This window comes from Chiroxiphia lanceolata, chromosome 9 (assembly GCF_009829145.1).
Source record: "Chiroxiphia lanceolata isolate bChiLan1 chromosome 9, bChiLan1.pri, whole genome shotgun sequence".
In the NCBI taxonomy this organism is placed as follows: domain Eukaryota; kingdom Metazoa; phylum Chordata; class Aves; order Passeriformes; family Pipridae; genus Chiroxiphia; species Chiroxiphia lanceolata.
In genome coordinates this window covers 25,034,367-25,051,334 of record NC_045645.1, presented here as the reverse complement: position 1 = coordinate 25,051,334, position 16,968 = coordinate 25,034,367, and the positions used below count along the sequence as shown (strand labels likewise).

At 46.1% G+C, this 16,968-nt stretch overlaps 1 protein-coding gene across 1 annotated transcript; it reads right to left on the bottom strand.

Moving 5' to 3' along the window:
• Positions 1-1,775: 1,775 nt before the first annotated feature.
• Positions 1,776-16,963, bottom strand: TADA1 (transcriptional adaptor 1). Its single transcript, XM_032695903.1, has 8 exons — positions 16,834-16,963; positions 15,819-15,910; positions 14,679-14,744; positions 7,900-7,997; positions 5,245-5,454; positions 4,109-4,260; positions 3,088-3,250; positions 1,776-2,217 (listed from the first exon to the last, which is right to left on the bottom strand). The coding sequence occupies exons 1-8, from the start codon at positions 16,905-16,907 to the stop codon at positions 2,065-2,067; spliced, it is 1,008 nt and encodes a 335-aa protein (XP_032551794.1). The 5' UTR covers positions 16,908-16,963; the 3' UTR covers positions 1,776-2,064.
• Positions 16,964-16,968: the final 5 nt, after the last annotated feature.

The window sequence follows — 16,968 nt, the reverse complement described above, 5'->3', positions numbered from 1 at the left end:
ATTTTTTTTTAGTGTGGAATAGATGACTTGGCTCTTCAGAATACACAAACCAGCACAAGCAAATAGGAGAGAGGTACTTCTGGTGCCATATTAGCATTTTGTTTCAGAACTCGCCTGTGATGCTGTTGGAGGCTATGTGTTTTCTTCAGATCTGAAATCCTCAGAGCTGCCCCAAAGTTTCTAGCAAACAAATTTAATGCTTTCATTTTACACCAGAAGCATAACAATTATCTGGGAAATCTCCCTCCCATGCCCCACAGTCTGTATTTTGGGTGGCTTGGTGATCTCACCCCAGTTACTCAGGTTCAACATTGCTTTTAAAAACTGTCATATAAAAGCCACTGGGGTCAACTTTTAAGCCAGGGCTCACCATGAACAGCTATGTGTGGTGAAATACAGAAAAACAAAGCAATTGAAAGAAAAGGACCAAAAGAAATCTTCCATCTTCTCTCTCCCACTCCCCTCTTTATCCACACGTTGCCAGACCTTAAGAGACATGACCTACAAGTACAACTGCTGTCATCCTGCCAGGCCCTGCAGTTCTCTGCTGTTGCCTTTCCCACTTCTTCATAATTCTAAAATGGTCTTCTCATTAAGAGAGCCACCAATATCTGCCCAGACATTGCCTCTTGCTATGCCTAACTCCACAGCACATCCCACAAGGGGATGCAGGAAAGCCAGGAACACAGTGACAGCTGCACAGCTCCTCCTTACAATGCTGGTCCTATATGAACAGTCACAGAGATCAAGAAAGGAAGTTATGAAATATAAATAACTGGTAAGAAAAACCAGGGACCTGCACCCTCTTCAATCCTGGGGGTGTAGCAGAGAAGGAAATTATGCAGGAAATATGAAGCTCTCCTAATTAAATATATTCCAATCAGAGGAAAATTAGAACCATGGGGAGCTATGAGCTTCCCCTTTCATATTCCCCCAGCAGAAGCTGTTTCAATTCCACTGTCTGGAGGCACAGTAAGTAAAGCCATACTTCAGCAGGTACCTCCACATGTGAAGTTAAAAACAGGTCATGTAGTAATTAAGACGTTATAATAAGCCTGTTCCCACAGCTGACTCAGGAATACAGTAGAGCACCTTAAACCCAGCAGGTGGAATTTCTCCTTTTATACACAGTGTAAAGCTGCATAATTTTATGATGAAGTAATATAAGGCTGCATATTTTTACAAAGAAGTAATATGAGAGATTTGTTTAGGCTGCAAACCCAAGGTGTCTCCAACACCAAGACAGTGAATTGGTGTATGTATTTGGGAGCTGCTGTCCCACCTCAGGGGCAGTCAAGCTGCCTGCTGGGATGGCTCCATCATTACCTGTACTGACAGTACAGAAGGTGCCTCTCATCACAGGTCCAACAACTCCTGAACATCTGATCAGTACTACAAAGCAGGGGTGAGTCAAGGACTAGGCTGGTAGGAAAACATTACTCACAAGTCTGATTTTATTGTGTGTTTTTTTAACTGGAGAGAGATTCCTATGACAGTCCAAAAGACAGGCTAGAAAGGACCTTTCCTATTTTGCCTTGTTTTCTCAGTTTCTAACTAGAAGTTCCCCTGGCAGAAAAGAAACAATGTCAGCTTACAGAGTTGCTCGTCTTCACAAGAGCCCACCTTGTTACCAGTTAAATAAAAAGGAACCCACCAGGTGCAACAGAAGCTGGACAAAGCCCCTGGAGTGCAAACTCAGGAGAGAAACTACCTGAGAGGGGAGGGCAAGGAGACAGATTCCTGGCACTCACAAAAGAAAACAGAAGCACACTTCATTTAAAACCAACTTTTTCCACTCACATTTATTTTTACTAAAAACAGTGTTCGCAAACAAATATCTTGCTGCTTCTTTCCAAGCAGTGGGATTGCTGCAAGTACTCCATGGCACGTGACTCTGAGGAAGCAGAGAAAGTGTCCCACAACTCAGTCATATTTCCATAGGAAAAGCCGACTCATAACTTATGTCATCCTTGAAAAGCTGACATGGGTTTGTAAGACGCATCTGAATGACAAGGCCCAGGAACAGGGCTGCAGTCACTTGAGGGCTGACACAGCTGCCCAGCTCTAGCAGAGGAGAAGGCCCTCCTTTGCTGCCAGGCGCTGCCGATGGATCTTATCCTGCTGTAGCTCCTCATGGTTTGGATGCCAGAGTTTCATGACAATTCTCTCGATGTTTAGAGCATAGACAGTGTGTGCAGGAATAACTTCTTTGTGCACCTGGAAACACATGTTAGAAAACAACGTTTCACGCTTTCATACACATTTCCTTACGTTGCCCAGGGAATAACCTCCCTCTACCACAGGATGCTCTGAGTGTCAGCCCTGCAGAGTGGGAATGCAGGCTGTCTCACATGGAGAGCTGCTTCCTGCCAGCACTGCCACACCAGCCACCACAGCACAACCACCTGTCGCACCACTTTGGAAGGGAGTAGCATGGTAAGGAAATCATCATTTGGCTCTTGGGATGACAATCAGTAATTTGTCATCAAACCCTTAGAAACAACAATTCTACCTGAATAAAAATGAGATAAATGCTTGATTACAGTTCTATGGTCTGTCTTCACAACTGTGAGACAAAATGCCAAGGCCTGTTCACAACAGCAGAGATCATCAAAGCAGAATTTCTCACAGTGAATTTTAGACATCCAAAGCAGTCTCGATGTCCCCAGAGCTGCCAGAGCAGGAGGGAACCACAGGCATAAATCTCCACTGAAGATCCACCCAGCCTACCTCAGATATGGTTAGAGTGATCATAGCTAACCCACTGCAGGAGCCTGCATGCCAGGACCAAATATTCCTCTAAGTACCCAGGTAGAACATGAGGACTAAGAAGGGAAATGCCAGGCAAGTTATTTTGCTGCAGCACTGTCTAAATCTGTCTAGATCAGTTCTGATATAATCACTGCAGTCTTGCTGCAGAGGTGTGAGACAAGGATCTCCTCATCAGCCCTCTGACCAAGGGGAGCAGAAGAGGCATTAAACCATGAGTTGACTATGTTACCCAACACCTAAGAGTGGCAACAAATCAAACGCAAGGAATTGTAAATCTGAGAGGAAAAGAGATTACAGGAGGAGAAATCAGCTCACCTGTAAGGCCTCGAAAAGGTCGTACATGTTGACTGGCGGGAGGGAGGCTGGCAGGGTGTCCCCAGAGCAGGCCAGGAGCAGGGCTGCCTGCTGCTCAGCATCGTCAGGAGGGGGCTGCGGGGTCAGGCTCTGACCAGCCGAGGGTGTCACGCTGCTCGGAGGGCTGGGGGCACAGCAGGCAGGAAAACGTTCCAGTCACCAAAATGCCACCAGCTTTGGGAGTCACACAGCAGGGGCCTGGCCCCAGGACTTGTTTTTCTGTATCAGTTGACTTAAACCATGTGTACATAGAATTCTTTCGGCTCTAATAAACATTTCTTTGAAATTCCAGTTTAACAGAAGCATCACAGATTGATCCTCAACATGCCTCAACCCTGCTTAACTGATCACCATTGTGCAACTTTTGTTATTTACAGCCAACAGTTTTTACCCAGCATAAAAATTAAGGCACACACAACATTAAATTGAAACATTGGCCATTAGGCAGAGTTGTTTGCAATGTTATAATCAAACTTTAAAGCACTCACAACCTCCTGTCAACTGCTGGAAGCTGCCACAGACAAACACAACTGCCTTCTCATACACACACATGCTGTCAGATGCACAGCACAAGCTGTTTGACATTGAGACTCCAAACACAATGACCCTGAAGCTCTGCTAACTGGAAAGTCATGCCAAGGAGCCATAAATACATTTGGATGCAGGAGTGACAGGATGGCAGTGTGCTGCAGGTTCTCGCTGACATTTCAATCCTATGGGACAACAGCTGTGCCCCCCCAAAAGCAGAGCTCTTCTGCCCAGGGGCTGTTTCCCTGAGAGCAGCAGAATTCCTCTGTTATTAAAGTTTCCAAAAAGCAATAATAAATAAACTGATGGACAAGTGCAGGTAAGGAAGAGAGACCTAACACCTTCCTAGTGTGTGAAAGTTAAACACCATTAACACATCCTACTAAGTAAAAGGAGAAACTGAACCATGGAGTGACTTCAGGACTAGCAAAATCCATTTAAATTAGCTCCTTACCACTCAATTAAATTGTTATAAGCAACAACACTGTTCTTCAGATATGGTTGAGGGTTGACATTGCTTCCAAAGGCGTACTTGAAATGGCCATCCCTCAGACGATAGGCTTTCCGCCTGGATATCACGGATGTCAGAATATCCTTAAGATGGTTCTGCAACAGAAGACAATCTTATTACATGTGCTGACTGATTCACTCATGGCTAGAAGTGCCTAACCCACTGGCAAGACAGAAACAGTGCTGCTATGACCACAGGGACCTAAAGATGGAAGGGAACCAGTATGTGGACAGGTTACAGTATGTTTGTGGGAATACTGTAAGCATCAGCCTGTGAACTGTACTTTAATACATGATGTGCTGCTTCAAATGTCAAAGGGGTTTCTTAAATGCTAGGAAATTCCCAACCTCTGATCCCTCTGATAAAAGGTTAAGACTTCATAATTGACACTAGATGTTACACTTGAAATACAGGCCTTGAAACAACAGTGAAAAGCCACCACACTCAGGCTTTTTCACTTGTCTGAGAAGTGCTGGAGAAGCAATGGTCTGAAGAAACAAGCAGACGACTTCTTAATTTGGCCTCACTCCCAGAGGGGGAATTCGGGTTGGCCTCCACATCCCATGTACAGAAAACCATTCACACACCAACACTCCAAGCAGTGGTTGTGTCATTCCTGGGATAGGCCAAGTCATGCACCACTGATGGCCAAGACCAGCAGGTGCTTCACCTGCAGGTATCACCCGATCCTGTCGCTTCATGTCCAGGCCAGACACTTGTGCCTGCAACGGATTACTTTTTATAGAACTGTTCCAACTGGCACTCCCATTCTGTCCCTTCTTTTAAGTGACAGGAACAGCACTTTCCAAAACAGCTACTTAAGCACACCCGGAGTTCTTCATGTACAAGTACTTCAAAATTAACACTTGCAGGCAGAAGTCCAAGACTTCTAGGACACCACAAATCTGGAAGACTTTTAATCCTCACCTAACTCTGAGGCAAAACAGGCAATTAAAGAACAATCGGAGAAGCAGGTTTTCTCCTCACATTGAGGCACCCCCCACCCCAAACTGCAAACAGAGCCTTGTGCTGCAGGTGTCAGGAGAGTACCACTGCTGCCCTGCCCAGCCCGGCCTCACCTCCACAGCATAAACAACCGCGGTCACCGCCTCCTCCGTGACATTGTCCAGCCCGTGCTCATATGCAGTTACAATCATCCTTCCTTCTAACTGCCCACGTGTGGGCAGCATCATGGTGTGAGAACACAGCTTCAAATCGTCATCCTCCTGAGGATCCTTTGCCACAAACTGCTGGGCTCCCGACAGCGGATTCTGAGGCTGGAACCGGTGCTGTCATGGACACAACGTTAAAGCATAAGATAATATTCATTCAGACCCTTTGGTTCATCAAGGGGACATCCCTTCTCCAGTCAGAAAGCATATACCTATAAAAATGTACTGCAGAGCGATACTACTTCCCAGAACACTCTCCCAACCCCCACTGATTTGTGACTAAAGAAGTTTCTAAGTCAGTGTTAGTGTCCTTTAATTAAACAGACCATGAACTTGTCCATCAGCACCCCAAACCACCTCAACTTTGGGTATCCACAACATCCTGCAGCAAGAAATTCTACAGTGTAAAAACACAAGACATGAACAGTCACCTGCCCTGGTCTGCTCTGCACCTTCCACCTGCTAGATTCATTTTACTCTCCTGAAAGTCCCAAAAATGTAGTCAGCCACTGTCCTTACCTCCTTTCATGCTATCCAGGCCAGTGACTGGACTTTCACATCTCTCAGACACCTCATTCTAGGTTGAAGTGTAATTTCTTGTACAAAAGCGTATATTTTTACAGAATAACAATACAGTTTACATCAAGATTAAAAACCATGATCCTAGATTTGTGTGATTGATTCTTACATCCTCTAAAGCTTTAAACTTAGCCCAATTCCAGTTCTGAAATTCATAATCTAGTTTTCCTGTGCACTTTCACTACTCTAAGCAGAGCTGTGTTACTAAGCAGCCACTGATTCTGAGATGGATTATGACTATTTTTCAGAACTGACTCTGTTATTTAGGGAAAAAACCCACCACGGAACAGGAATTCATACCACAAGGTGGCAACCCCCATTTCCCAGGCCACATGTATTCCAGAACAAATCCCCTGCTGCACTGTGTCTCAAGGTCTGAGTGCCTGTGGTGGTTCCTTAGCAGATGGGAATAACTGATCCTTGAGCCCAGATATGTGCTTGGCCTTAACCCACAAGGGAACAAGGCTTATCATGTACTCCCCACAACTCCTGTCCCTCTACTCTCCAAGTCACAGATCCAGTGGCTCTGGAATAGAGATTGCTACAAGGCTTTTATGGGGCACCAGGACAAACACATACTTTAAATATGAACAATGAATATACAGCAAAATGGATCTCTCACATCTTAGTTTCAGGAGAGACACACGGGCTGCTTTAGTCAAAGGACAGTGCGGCATTTAACTCAGAGTGAAAAACCAACCCACCCACTGCTGATGTGAAAGCAGATTTCCCTCCCCATGATTCTGAAGACTTATGGTTTCATTACAGGAAAGCCACATGCCCAAAAGGACCTTCAAAATGTAAGCCACTCTCAAGAGGAATGTGGTCTGGGAGAGCAGAAAGCAACTGGAATGAACCTGTGGTCATTCACAGCTGTTATTCTGACCAGTAAGGGAAACATCAAGGCACTTACAAGTTCACACTACTTAGGAATTCCACTAGTAACACACAAGCCTGTTCATCATAACATACACTAAACATAGTACTTAGTGCCAAGCATTCCTGAACACGTGTATAAACACGCACTAGAAATCTGCTGTATCATAGGGGTATTGAGTAAATGCATTCCACTACATCACAACTTCCTTCTCAAACTCTCATTTACTTGCTACTGAAAAGTTACAGTGAAGTTTTAAGACAGAAAGGTGACAGCCTGCCATCAGAATTCAGGTCACAGCTGTGAGCACTGCAAAGTATTTCCACAGCTTCTAAATACAATGAGCCTTCAGCTGGACTCACATCCCTCTGGAACACTAGTCTCTGAAGCACACATACACAGTGCATAATTATAGTCCCTGGAAGGGCAGCATCCACTTGGCTGAACCAAGTTCACCTCTCTCAGCATAGGAACAGGAGGTTTCATATGCTCACTTTTCTCCCCTATTCCCAGCCCCTTCTTTCTTTGCAATAGCATTGCCATATATCCAACCACAATCCAGCTGAATGAACCCGCAAGAAAAACTTGGGGGTTGGGGTCTTTTCTACTTTGTTAAGTTTTCTGCTTGCCAGAGAACTGAACCAGATCAGATGTGCTCAGTTACCCAATAAATCTGGCTCAATAAGAGACAGACACTCTTCCTTTCAATACACTTTTCATTCAGTTTGAACCACCTTATCAAACCCTGTCTGTTGAAGACAGTGCCCCATCCCAAATCTGTCACACCAGGTGCCCTCCACTCTGGTCTGGCAGCACAGAAACTGCAGAACAGGCCTGTGTCAGTACTGGATGGACATACAGAGCCTTCGCTGCAAAGTCAACTGCATCTTGAGCATTTCGGTGCCACCCACCACAAGACAGCATCTTTGCATTTTCCACCCTGAAACAGCTCAACCTTCTACAAACATTCCACCCAACAACTATCTTACTTCTAACATTTCGGACAGCAGAGCTAATCACAGAACTCTGCCTGACTGCCTGAATAAATAGGAAATCACTTGCTTTAAGAATTCAGCAGATGTGTAAAGAGAAACATAGGCACTTACATCAAACTTCTGGCGAACTGAAGAAATCTTTTTCTTTCCCTTTGGTTTTCCAGGTTTAGTTGCAGAGCCACCTGGCCATGGCAGGGATCCGGCACCTTCTACAAATTGAAAAGAAAAAAAACCCACTCGATGTTGCTGATTTAGGACCAGGACGAAACTGTCCACACAGGAAAAACCTTAACATTTGGCCCCTAGCTAAGCCTCAAATCAAAATCAACAGCCATAGCTCAGAGGAAGGTCTTCTGGGGAGAGAACACTTTTCGCAGCCCTTCCCCACTGTTGTCAGCCCTCTGCTAGCTTTTACCCACTCATGACCCATCACTTAAGTAGAAATTTCTGTCCACACACCACATAAAACCCATGTTGGAAGGAGAGAGATAAGCACAGCCTCCAAAGAAAGCCAAAAGGAAGGGATAAGCCATTTGTTCAGTCAGGAAGATAATTAAGAGCTTGCCGGGAGGAGGATTCTCTTCCCACCGGCTCCTGGGTCATGTCAGATGCTAAACATCTGGACTGAGCTGTCCAGCTCCCCAGTTCTCCATCTGCTTCAGCAAGCTTTGTCATCAACCCTTATTAAACATCACAGCTGCTTGTTCTGTTACACCAAGGGGAAGAACTGCACAGGCCAGTGAGCCCAGGAGCTTGTGACTGAACAAAACTGGCAAAGAGCTGAAAAAGAGATTACAGTTTAGTACCAATAAATAAATACATTTGGACTGCTCAAAAGCCCACACCATATGCTGTCTGACAGCTACAGCTACACCTACAGAAGGTCAAACCAGACCCTGACAATCACACAGCTCTCAGCAAGGACAGCCAAGCAAAATTCCTGCTGACAGCATCTGTGAACAATTAGTTCCTCCAGGAACACCGGTGTTTAAAGAGAGCGTTGCACTGGATGTGTGTGCACTTGCTGACACTGAACAAGTGCAACTCAGAGACTGGAGAGCCCTCTCGTGGCTACAGAGGAAGTGTCTGCTTTGTCTCTCCAGTATCCTCCTCCCTTGGTTTTGCACCACGAGGGAGCACCCTTTTCCTCCGGAGCAGAGCATGCCCTGTGCTGAGTCCCTGTTTACCTCCAGGTGGCTTGGACAACTCTGCTCTTCAGTGCTTCAGTCACCTCCGAAGGGGAGGACAGAGCTCTGCTGCCAGGCTGAGCTGACAGTTCTGGTTCTCTGCCACTACCACAGCTCACACCAGCTTCACACCAGTCTGTGTGATCACCCTCAGCTCTTCCAACCACGTTTAACTTGCTGTAATCGGGAACTAACCGTGTTTATTTTGCTGTAATCAGGAATTCATAAATACAGTTATACTACAGTCATGTTTATAGGGAATGAGGCTGGCTAGAAGTCCTTGGCTATGGGGAATTTCCCACACTCACAGCTGGAGAACAAGCACAGCGTTCTCTACCACAAAAAAAAAAAAATTAGCCTACAAACACTGTTGTCAAAATCCACTGGTCTATCATAAGAAATTAAAAGATAATAAATAAAAACTCTCCAAAAATCATAAAGCTGGTATCACTACTCATCACTGCATCACAGGTGAGGCCCTAATGAGGGGGACAAGTGAAAGCACCATGGACAATCATCTCAAGGACCACACTTGCCTGTCATCAAGATCTCGGGGCTTAAACCTTATGATTTAACATAATAATGCTATTTCTCTTGGAAGATGCTTTGTTCTTTACAGGTGAGTCCTTTCTTTCTCCTCTTCTCCTCCATAGCAGCTCAGACCTCTTCTAGCCTGGGTGGATTAGATGTGTTAAGGACAGACACTGAAATTACCTGTCCCATTCCAGAGCTTTCAATAAAAGCACACCTCTAGCTCACAATGTCACTCCACCCCAGACCCTTCCTCCTTGTCAGAAGTCTCACACAGCTCCTTCACAGCACCACTTGGGACAGTATCCTCTGCTGTGTGACCAGAGAAAGTGCAACAGACGGAGATGGAAATAGCAAACACCATTTTATCTAGCAGTTATTACAGATTAATAGTTTACAGCCATGTCCAAACTTTTAAATTACTTCTTTAAAAAAATAATACAATAGCTTTTATACTAAATGGCAACTAAATGTTAGGCTTTCACAATAGATCTGAAAGACGCAATTAATTGATATTCAACCTGCACAATTAACAAGAACTTAGCCAGGCTAAGTTTAGAGCAATGAGAAGGTGAGATACGATCTCTTATTTCCCACTATAATGAGCCCAGAGCAGAATTTTTTTGGCTCCTTTTCCAGGTTTTCATATTACCAAGCCAGACTTGCACTAGATGAAGAAAGCAAAATTTCCCTGTAGCATTCTAAGAAAACCAGTACTTGCCTTCCTGGCCACAAATAACAGGCTGGGCCAGCTCAGGCATGAAACTTCAGAGATATCAGCATCTTTTATTTAACCTTGCTAGCAAAGGAATCAGACCTTAACAAGCCACAGCAATGGCTGCTGCTCTGCCTTCAAAGATCAGCCACAGATAAGAACATGTTTCTAAGAGTTGCCTCGTCTGCACAGCACCATCACGATGGCAACAGCCAGTCCAGATGGCAACAGCCAGTCCAGAGCGTATCAGATTTTCCCAATGTGCTGCACCAGCACAAGAAAAGAACAAAGACACTGAGAAAGTCACTACAAAGAAAAGCAGCCAGGCCCAGGAAACCTGCATTTCCCACCCTTGTTCATTTGATCTTCAGTTGAGGGGGGGGGGTGTTTGTTTGTTTTAATCTTGCAGGGACGAGGGTTTGGTTAGATATTCCGCTGATATTTGGTCAGATATTCTGCTGACCCTCCTCTGCCAACAACTCACACTCCCATTTTCTTCCTTTTTCTCCCTTCTTAGCTCTCTGGAGAGAAGCAGAAACACAAGGAACCTGATTCCACCTCACAGCTGGAAGCCCTTCAAGCAAAGTCTTTGGGCAAGCCTGATACAATAAAGTGGTCCTGTTATTCCAGCACCAGTTCTAAGTCACCGAACTACCTCTTTTTAATTGGCTCCAGATCATAGTAAATAAATTAAACCCTTACATCATTAACTGAAGTGCTTGCAATTGTCTCAATTTTATTAACATTTAGCTAAGAAAAGAAGTAACAGTTCAGAGCAAGATACATATTAACTCAAGAAATCTTGTTAACCTGAGTGCTTGCAACTGTCCAACAAACAAGATAAGCTTAGTGAGCAAGTCCATGCAATGTCAAGAAAAGATTTAAACTGGAATTCCTCTTGATGGAATTTTTGGGGGAAGAAAAGTCCCAGTGCAGATTCAGGTTGGAATAAAGTTATTTTTTTCCACAGCAGCTTGTATGGGGCTGTGTTTTGGATTTGTGCTGAGAACAGTGTTGATAACACAGGGGTGTTTTTGTTACTGCTGTGCAGGACTTGCACAGAGCCAAGGTCTGTTGTGCCTCTCACACCACCCCACCAGTGAGGGGGCTGGGGGTGCACAAAAAGCTGGGAGGGGACACAGCCAGGAGAGTTGACCCCAACTGATCCAAGGGATATTCCACTCCATGTGGCATCATGTTCAATATATAAAGCTGGGGGAAGTGGAAGGAAGTGGGGGAACAATCAGAGTGATGGCATTTGTGTTCCCAAGTCACTGTTATGTGTGATGGAGCCCAGCTGTACTGGAGATGGCTGAACATCTGCCTGCCCACAGGCAGGGGTGAATGAATTCCATGGTTTGCTTTGCTGGCATGCATGGCTTTTGCTTTACCTACTAAACTCCCTTTACCTCAACCCACGAGTTTTCTCACTTTCACCCTCCTGATTTTCTCCCCCTCCCATTGGTTGGAGCAAGAGGCTCTGTGGGGCTGAGCTGCTGGGGTTACACCATGACACCCAGATGTAAAAGGTCAGAAAAGCACTTCTGAAAATACTGGTAAGAGAAGAATACCAAAGAAAACAATTTTCTTATACTGGGGAGTGTGCCACTCCACTCAGGCTGGTATAGCCAATTAACATCATCATTAAGGCACTCTAGTATTTTGGATAGCGTGTTTCTGGGAAATTTCTCTCTTCAGACACTTTCACAGCTTCCCACCTATGCTACAGCTTGGTGCCACTCCAGTATTTATGGGTGTCTTCATAAACATGGCTGTCAGAGGGAACACCACCACCCATTTTTCAAAAGGACAGAGGAGTCAGATTTAGGATAGCTCAGGATCCTGCTCTGTCCTCACTGGGAGCCCGGCAGGAATTTAAGTAACTGGTCATCCTTCACATCAGAATAGATAATGCACTTCCTCTCCACCACCAAGTCCTAAACATCCCATGCCATACAAGCTGTGGAACTGGGATTTAAGTTTGCGTGACCACCAGCCAAAGCAGATGAGAGGGGAAAATGCAAAGTGTTCTCAGAAAGGGTCACATTCACCAAGGGCTCCCCTAAATCTCAGGTGGAGCCACTACTACCAGAGGCAGCAAAACTGGCATCAGGTGGGTTTGTTAGCATGGTTCAACACACACTATAATCACTCCTTAAAAATATCTTCCCCAAGGTTTCCTATTCCAAATGCCACAATATCAAGTATACTTTTAACACTGACCACATAATTAGTTTTTTAATACAAAACAACATCTTAAGGATGGTTCTTTCCCTTTGTCTCTGTCACACGAAGGTGGAAAGTACATGTATCGCAGCCCTTGTGAGGGCATGTCAAGTGCAAACACACTTCTTTACAGCTACTTGTTTCCATGAATCATGAATAAACACCTTCTACCCAAAACACAGCAGTGGAGACAAAAGCTTGTTAGCTTTCCATTCTCATGTGGACCAAAAAAAATAAAAAGAGAGGAAAAACCAAACAAACCATAACACAAAAATAGCAGGTGTCAGACTGACATCTAGGGGAAGAAGAAATCTAGACATTAACACTACTTGTACTGCACTTTCCTGGGCTTGCATATAAAATCCACTACACTACACACAGCTGACAGGCAAGAAAAGTTTGCCTGTAATAGATCTACCAGTCAGTAGCCCAAAGAGAGGTGTCTCAGTACAGATTAGGTCCCAAATAGCTGGCAAACTCTGCAATGATCTGAGGAGAGCAAAACAGAGGTTCTAGAAGGGATTGTTAGCTCCAGAGCACTAAACCATGTCTTTAAGAACACCCACAAACTATTAAACTGACTTATTTCAAGCTGGCTTGTGCAACCTGTGGACACAGAGCCAACCAAAGCCTGCCTGGAAGCTCTGCAGGTGACTAGCCCTGAGGAAAGACCCTGGCCAGCTGGCACACCACTACATGCTGTCACTGACCTGTTGAACCACTATGAAGAGGGTTCTTCAAGGGCTCCTGAAGAGAGAAAGCTGCAATTGGACAAGAGGAAAAGACCTCACAAGGACTTGCAATTAAAAAGGGTCTGGCAGGAAATAATGAGCATATGGAAGGCACCTGTGGAGTAGCACCGTGCTTTGTGATGGGGCTCCTGCCTTTAACACATTCCTAAACAGCCCTGAAAAAAGGGACACCTGGGAGAGTTTGCTGACAAATCCTGACCAGAGAGCTGCAAAAGAGCTGCCATGACTAACTGATCTAAAGAAACAAAGGACATTCAGTATAGTTAAGCACAGAGTATGCACACAGGAAAAAACAACCCCAACCTCAGTCACATGGCAATGGGCCCTACTTGAGCACTGCCACTCAGAAGCAAGACCTCTGAGTTATGATCTCTACCCCAACACTCACAGCAGCTCAGCGCTGACATCAGAGAACGCAACCACTCTCTCCCTCCCCCTCCTCATTTAAACTCAGCTCCTTCAATCACTCTTCTTGTGCTTTCTTTTTATAATTCAGCTGCAAGCATTCTAAGACAAAAGCAAGGAGCAGCAAGATTTAGACATAAGCCTTCTGATTTACATGAGTGCAGACCCCCAAAGGGAACAGGTCTGGGACTCACAAGGTGTTCACAAAGTTCAATCAAGAACAAACAAAGCAAGTTTGGAGGTGGGGAAGGTTAGCATTTAATTAGCACAGATGCTATAATTAAGGACCAGCTGTGGGTATCCATAATTTTTTCAGTTTTTCCTTCCTATAGCTACAACAGGTATCATAGGAACTGGTAATCTCTCTTCTCAAAAAACTCATCTCTAAGGTCTCAGGCCATGAGAGCTGTAACAATTTTCTCTCTGTTACTACACAGCAGTTTCATATCTTGCATTGCAGCTCAACTGCCCTGCTATCACATCTCTGGGTTGAGAGTTCTTTTGAAAACCAAACAAAACGTACTTTGCAGCCTTGAGGAAAGCCATTCTAGACTCTTACAAAGTTAAAATGTTATTCTAGATGCTCACAGAGTTAAAATGTTAACTATCTGCAGAAGGTTGGGTTAATTGGCCATAGCTCAGTCAAGGCTCAGAGTAAGCATTTTTCTATCAGATAAGCACTTGGAATCAAGATCAGTCAGGAATATCCAGTTCTCCAAAATTATATCCCCAGCAATGAGAAGAACAAAGTTCAGAGGAGAGAGGAAGCAGTAAGAGAAGAAGATCAAAGAGAATGCTACGTCTCCCTTTCCTCTTCAGCTCACAGCAGACACCTAATCCAGAAATCAAACTAGCTTATCTCAGGCCATCCAGCGTCAGCTCTAACCAAGCACACACAGCTTAGTCATGAAAGCACCTCTGCTGAAATCAGCTGGATCACTATTTTGCTACCCTTTTGCCTGTGTGGCAAAAACCCCAGGAACATTAAGGCTCAGAAAATGGGGGTACTCTGTACAATCCCACCAAACACACATAGGGCACACCGAGTGTTTCATGAGGCTTCTTGACACTTACCTGGTGCAGAAACCAGGATCTGGCATCGGGTAAGAATAGCCAGGAGGAAATCGTTGTGGGAGTGGACTGTGTAGAGAGAGACAGCTGATTAGCTGCATATCAGTGCCCAGAGGCACCCCCTCAAAGCCATCCTAAAGTACCTCCCTAAGCTTCTCCACAGTTGTGTTCTCCCCACAGTGCTACAAAGGCACAACTTTCAACACAAAAAGTAGTTTTGAGAGTTTTTTTCTGCTGGACCCAGAATCTGCTAGTAGGACACCAACAAAAATGCTACTGATACTACACAGCATGGGAACAACTGGGTGGCTTCTCAGTGTTCCACACGCTCAAACCCAGCACTACAGCACACTGCATGAAACATCTGGTGCATTCAGCCAGTCAAAGGAGGAGCAGCTGTCCCTCCTGCAATGCAGACACCTGGCTGCAGGGCTCTTGGTTTTGCTAGAAAATCCACCAGGAAAAGCCAGCCCCAGGAAGCTGAAGTCAAGTCAAATACATTCTAGATAAAAGGCAACTTCCTTGCAGAGGGTTACTGAAACAGAGTAATTGTGAACTACAAAAAGTGAAGGCAAACTTCATAGGCAGGATCAGAGGTTACAGAATCCTCTTTGGAGTCTGAGCACCCCAAACACCTTACCCTTCCTTGCAGAAATCATGAATATGGAAGCCAGGACCCCCCCCAATGACTTCAGCAATGCCCATCCCATGCTTGCAGACCTGAGGTGAGGATGAAGGAATCTCACCCTTCAGCACTCCCACCTGCCACCCCTAAAGGCCAGGGAGGACCTGCCAGCTGCAAACTCACCCAGGTGAATCTGGGATTCCCTCCCACACTTCACCCACACCACCTGTTCAATCCCAACCAAAGGGAAAGTACGGAAAGCACTGGGGCTCCACAGTGACATAAAGAAGTGGCTTTTTAGTTGGTGGAACACCTTTTTTTTGAACTTTTCATCATACTTACACAAGGCCAAATTGCCTGTCAGTGCCAGGGTACCTCCAGCTTTTTAATGCCACTGCTACTGGAGCCCTGGCCATTCCTATTCTCCTCCCAGCACTTTCCCTGTTTGGGAAGCATCGTGCAGCAGGGAGGAGCTCCCCGGGGCCAGGCAGGGAAACAAACACCAGGGGGCTTCTCACCATTATCCTGTGTGAGGAGCCTGCGTGCTTCCAGGTCAAACTCCTCCTTGCTGATCTTCTGCTTGAACCAGAGCTTCAGGTTGGCCCAGTACCTGGGGAATCATAGAATCAGCTGGGTTGGAAGGGACCTCTGAGATCATCAAGTCCAACCCTTGATCCACTACCACTGTGGTTACCAAACCATGCCACATCCAGTCTCTTTTTAAAAATCTCCAGGGACGGAGAATCCACTACTTCCCTGGGCAGCCCATTCCAATGTCTGACCACCCTCTCTGTAAAGAAATTCTTTCTAATACCTAATCTAAACCTCCCCTGGTACGACTTGAGACCATGCCCTCTTGTCTTGCTGAGAGTTGCCTGGGAAAAGAGACCAACCCCCACCTGGCTACAACCTCCTTTCAGGTAGTCGTAGAGAGTGATGAGGTCTCCCCTGAGCCTCCTCTTCTCCTCTTCTGAACAGCCCCAGCTCCCTCAGCCTCTCCTCATAGGACTTGTGCTTGAGTCCCTTCACCAGCCTTGTTGCTCTTCTCTGGATCTGCTTCAGGACCTCCATGTCCTTCCTGAACTGAGGGGCCCAGAACTGGACACAGCACTCGAGGTGTGGCCTCACCAGTGCTGAGTACAGGGGAAGAATCACTTCCCTGGACCTGCTGGCCACACTGTTCCTGATACAGACCAGGATGCCATTTGCCTTCTTGGCCACCTGGGCACACTGCTGGCTGGAAGAGCAGGGAATCACAGCATCAACTGGTCTGGAAAAGATCACCCTGTCCAACCTACGAGCGAACAACCACTACACCGACCACAGCATGGCACCAAGCGCCCTTCCTTAAACACCTCCAGGGGAAAGAGCAGGCACAGGAGGAAAAGCGCTGTTCCCAGCCCCGCGAGCGCTGAGGTTCCGCGCGGCCGGCAGGGGCCGGGTGGGCCGCGCAGCGCACAGGTCCGACCCAGCCGGGCGGGGCCCGTCGCCGTAGCTCCCCCACAACCTCCCCACTGCCCCAGGGGCACTCACTGCTTCACGTTCTCGCCCAGCGCCTCGCTCAGGCTCTTCTTGGCCGCCTCCAGCTCGCTCACGTAGGTCGCCATGGCCGCCGGCACACGGGGGCCGTCACGTGCCCGCCGGTCACGTGGGCCGGGGAGGCGGGAG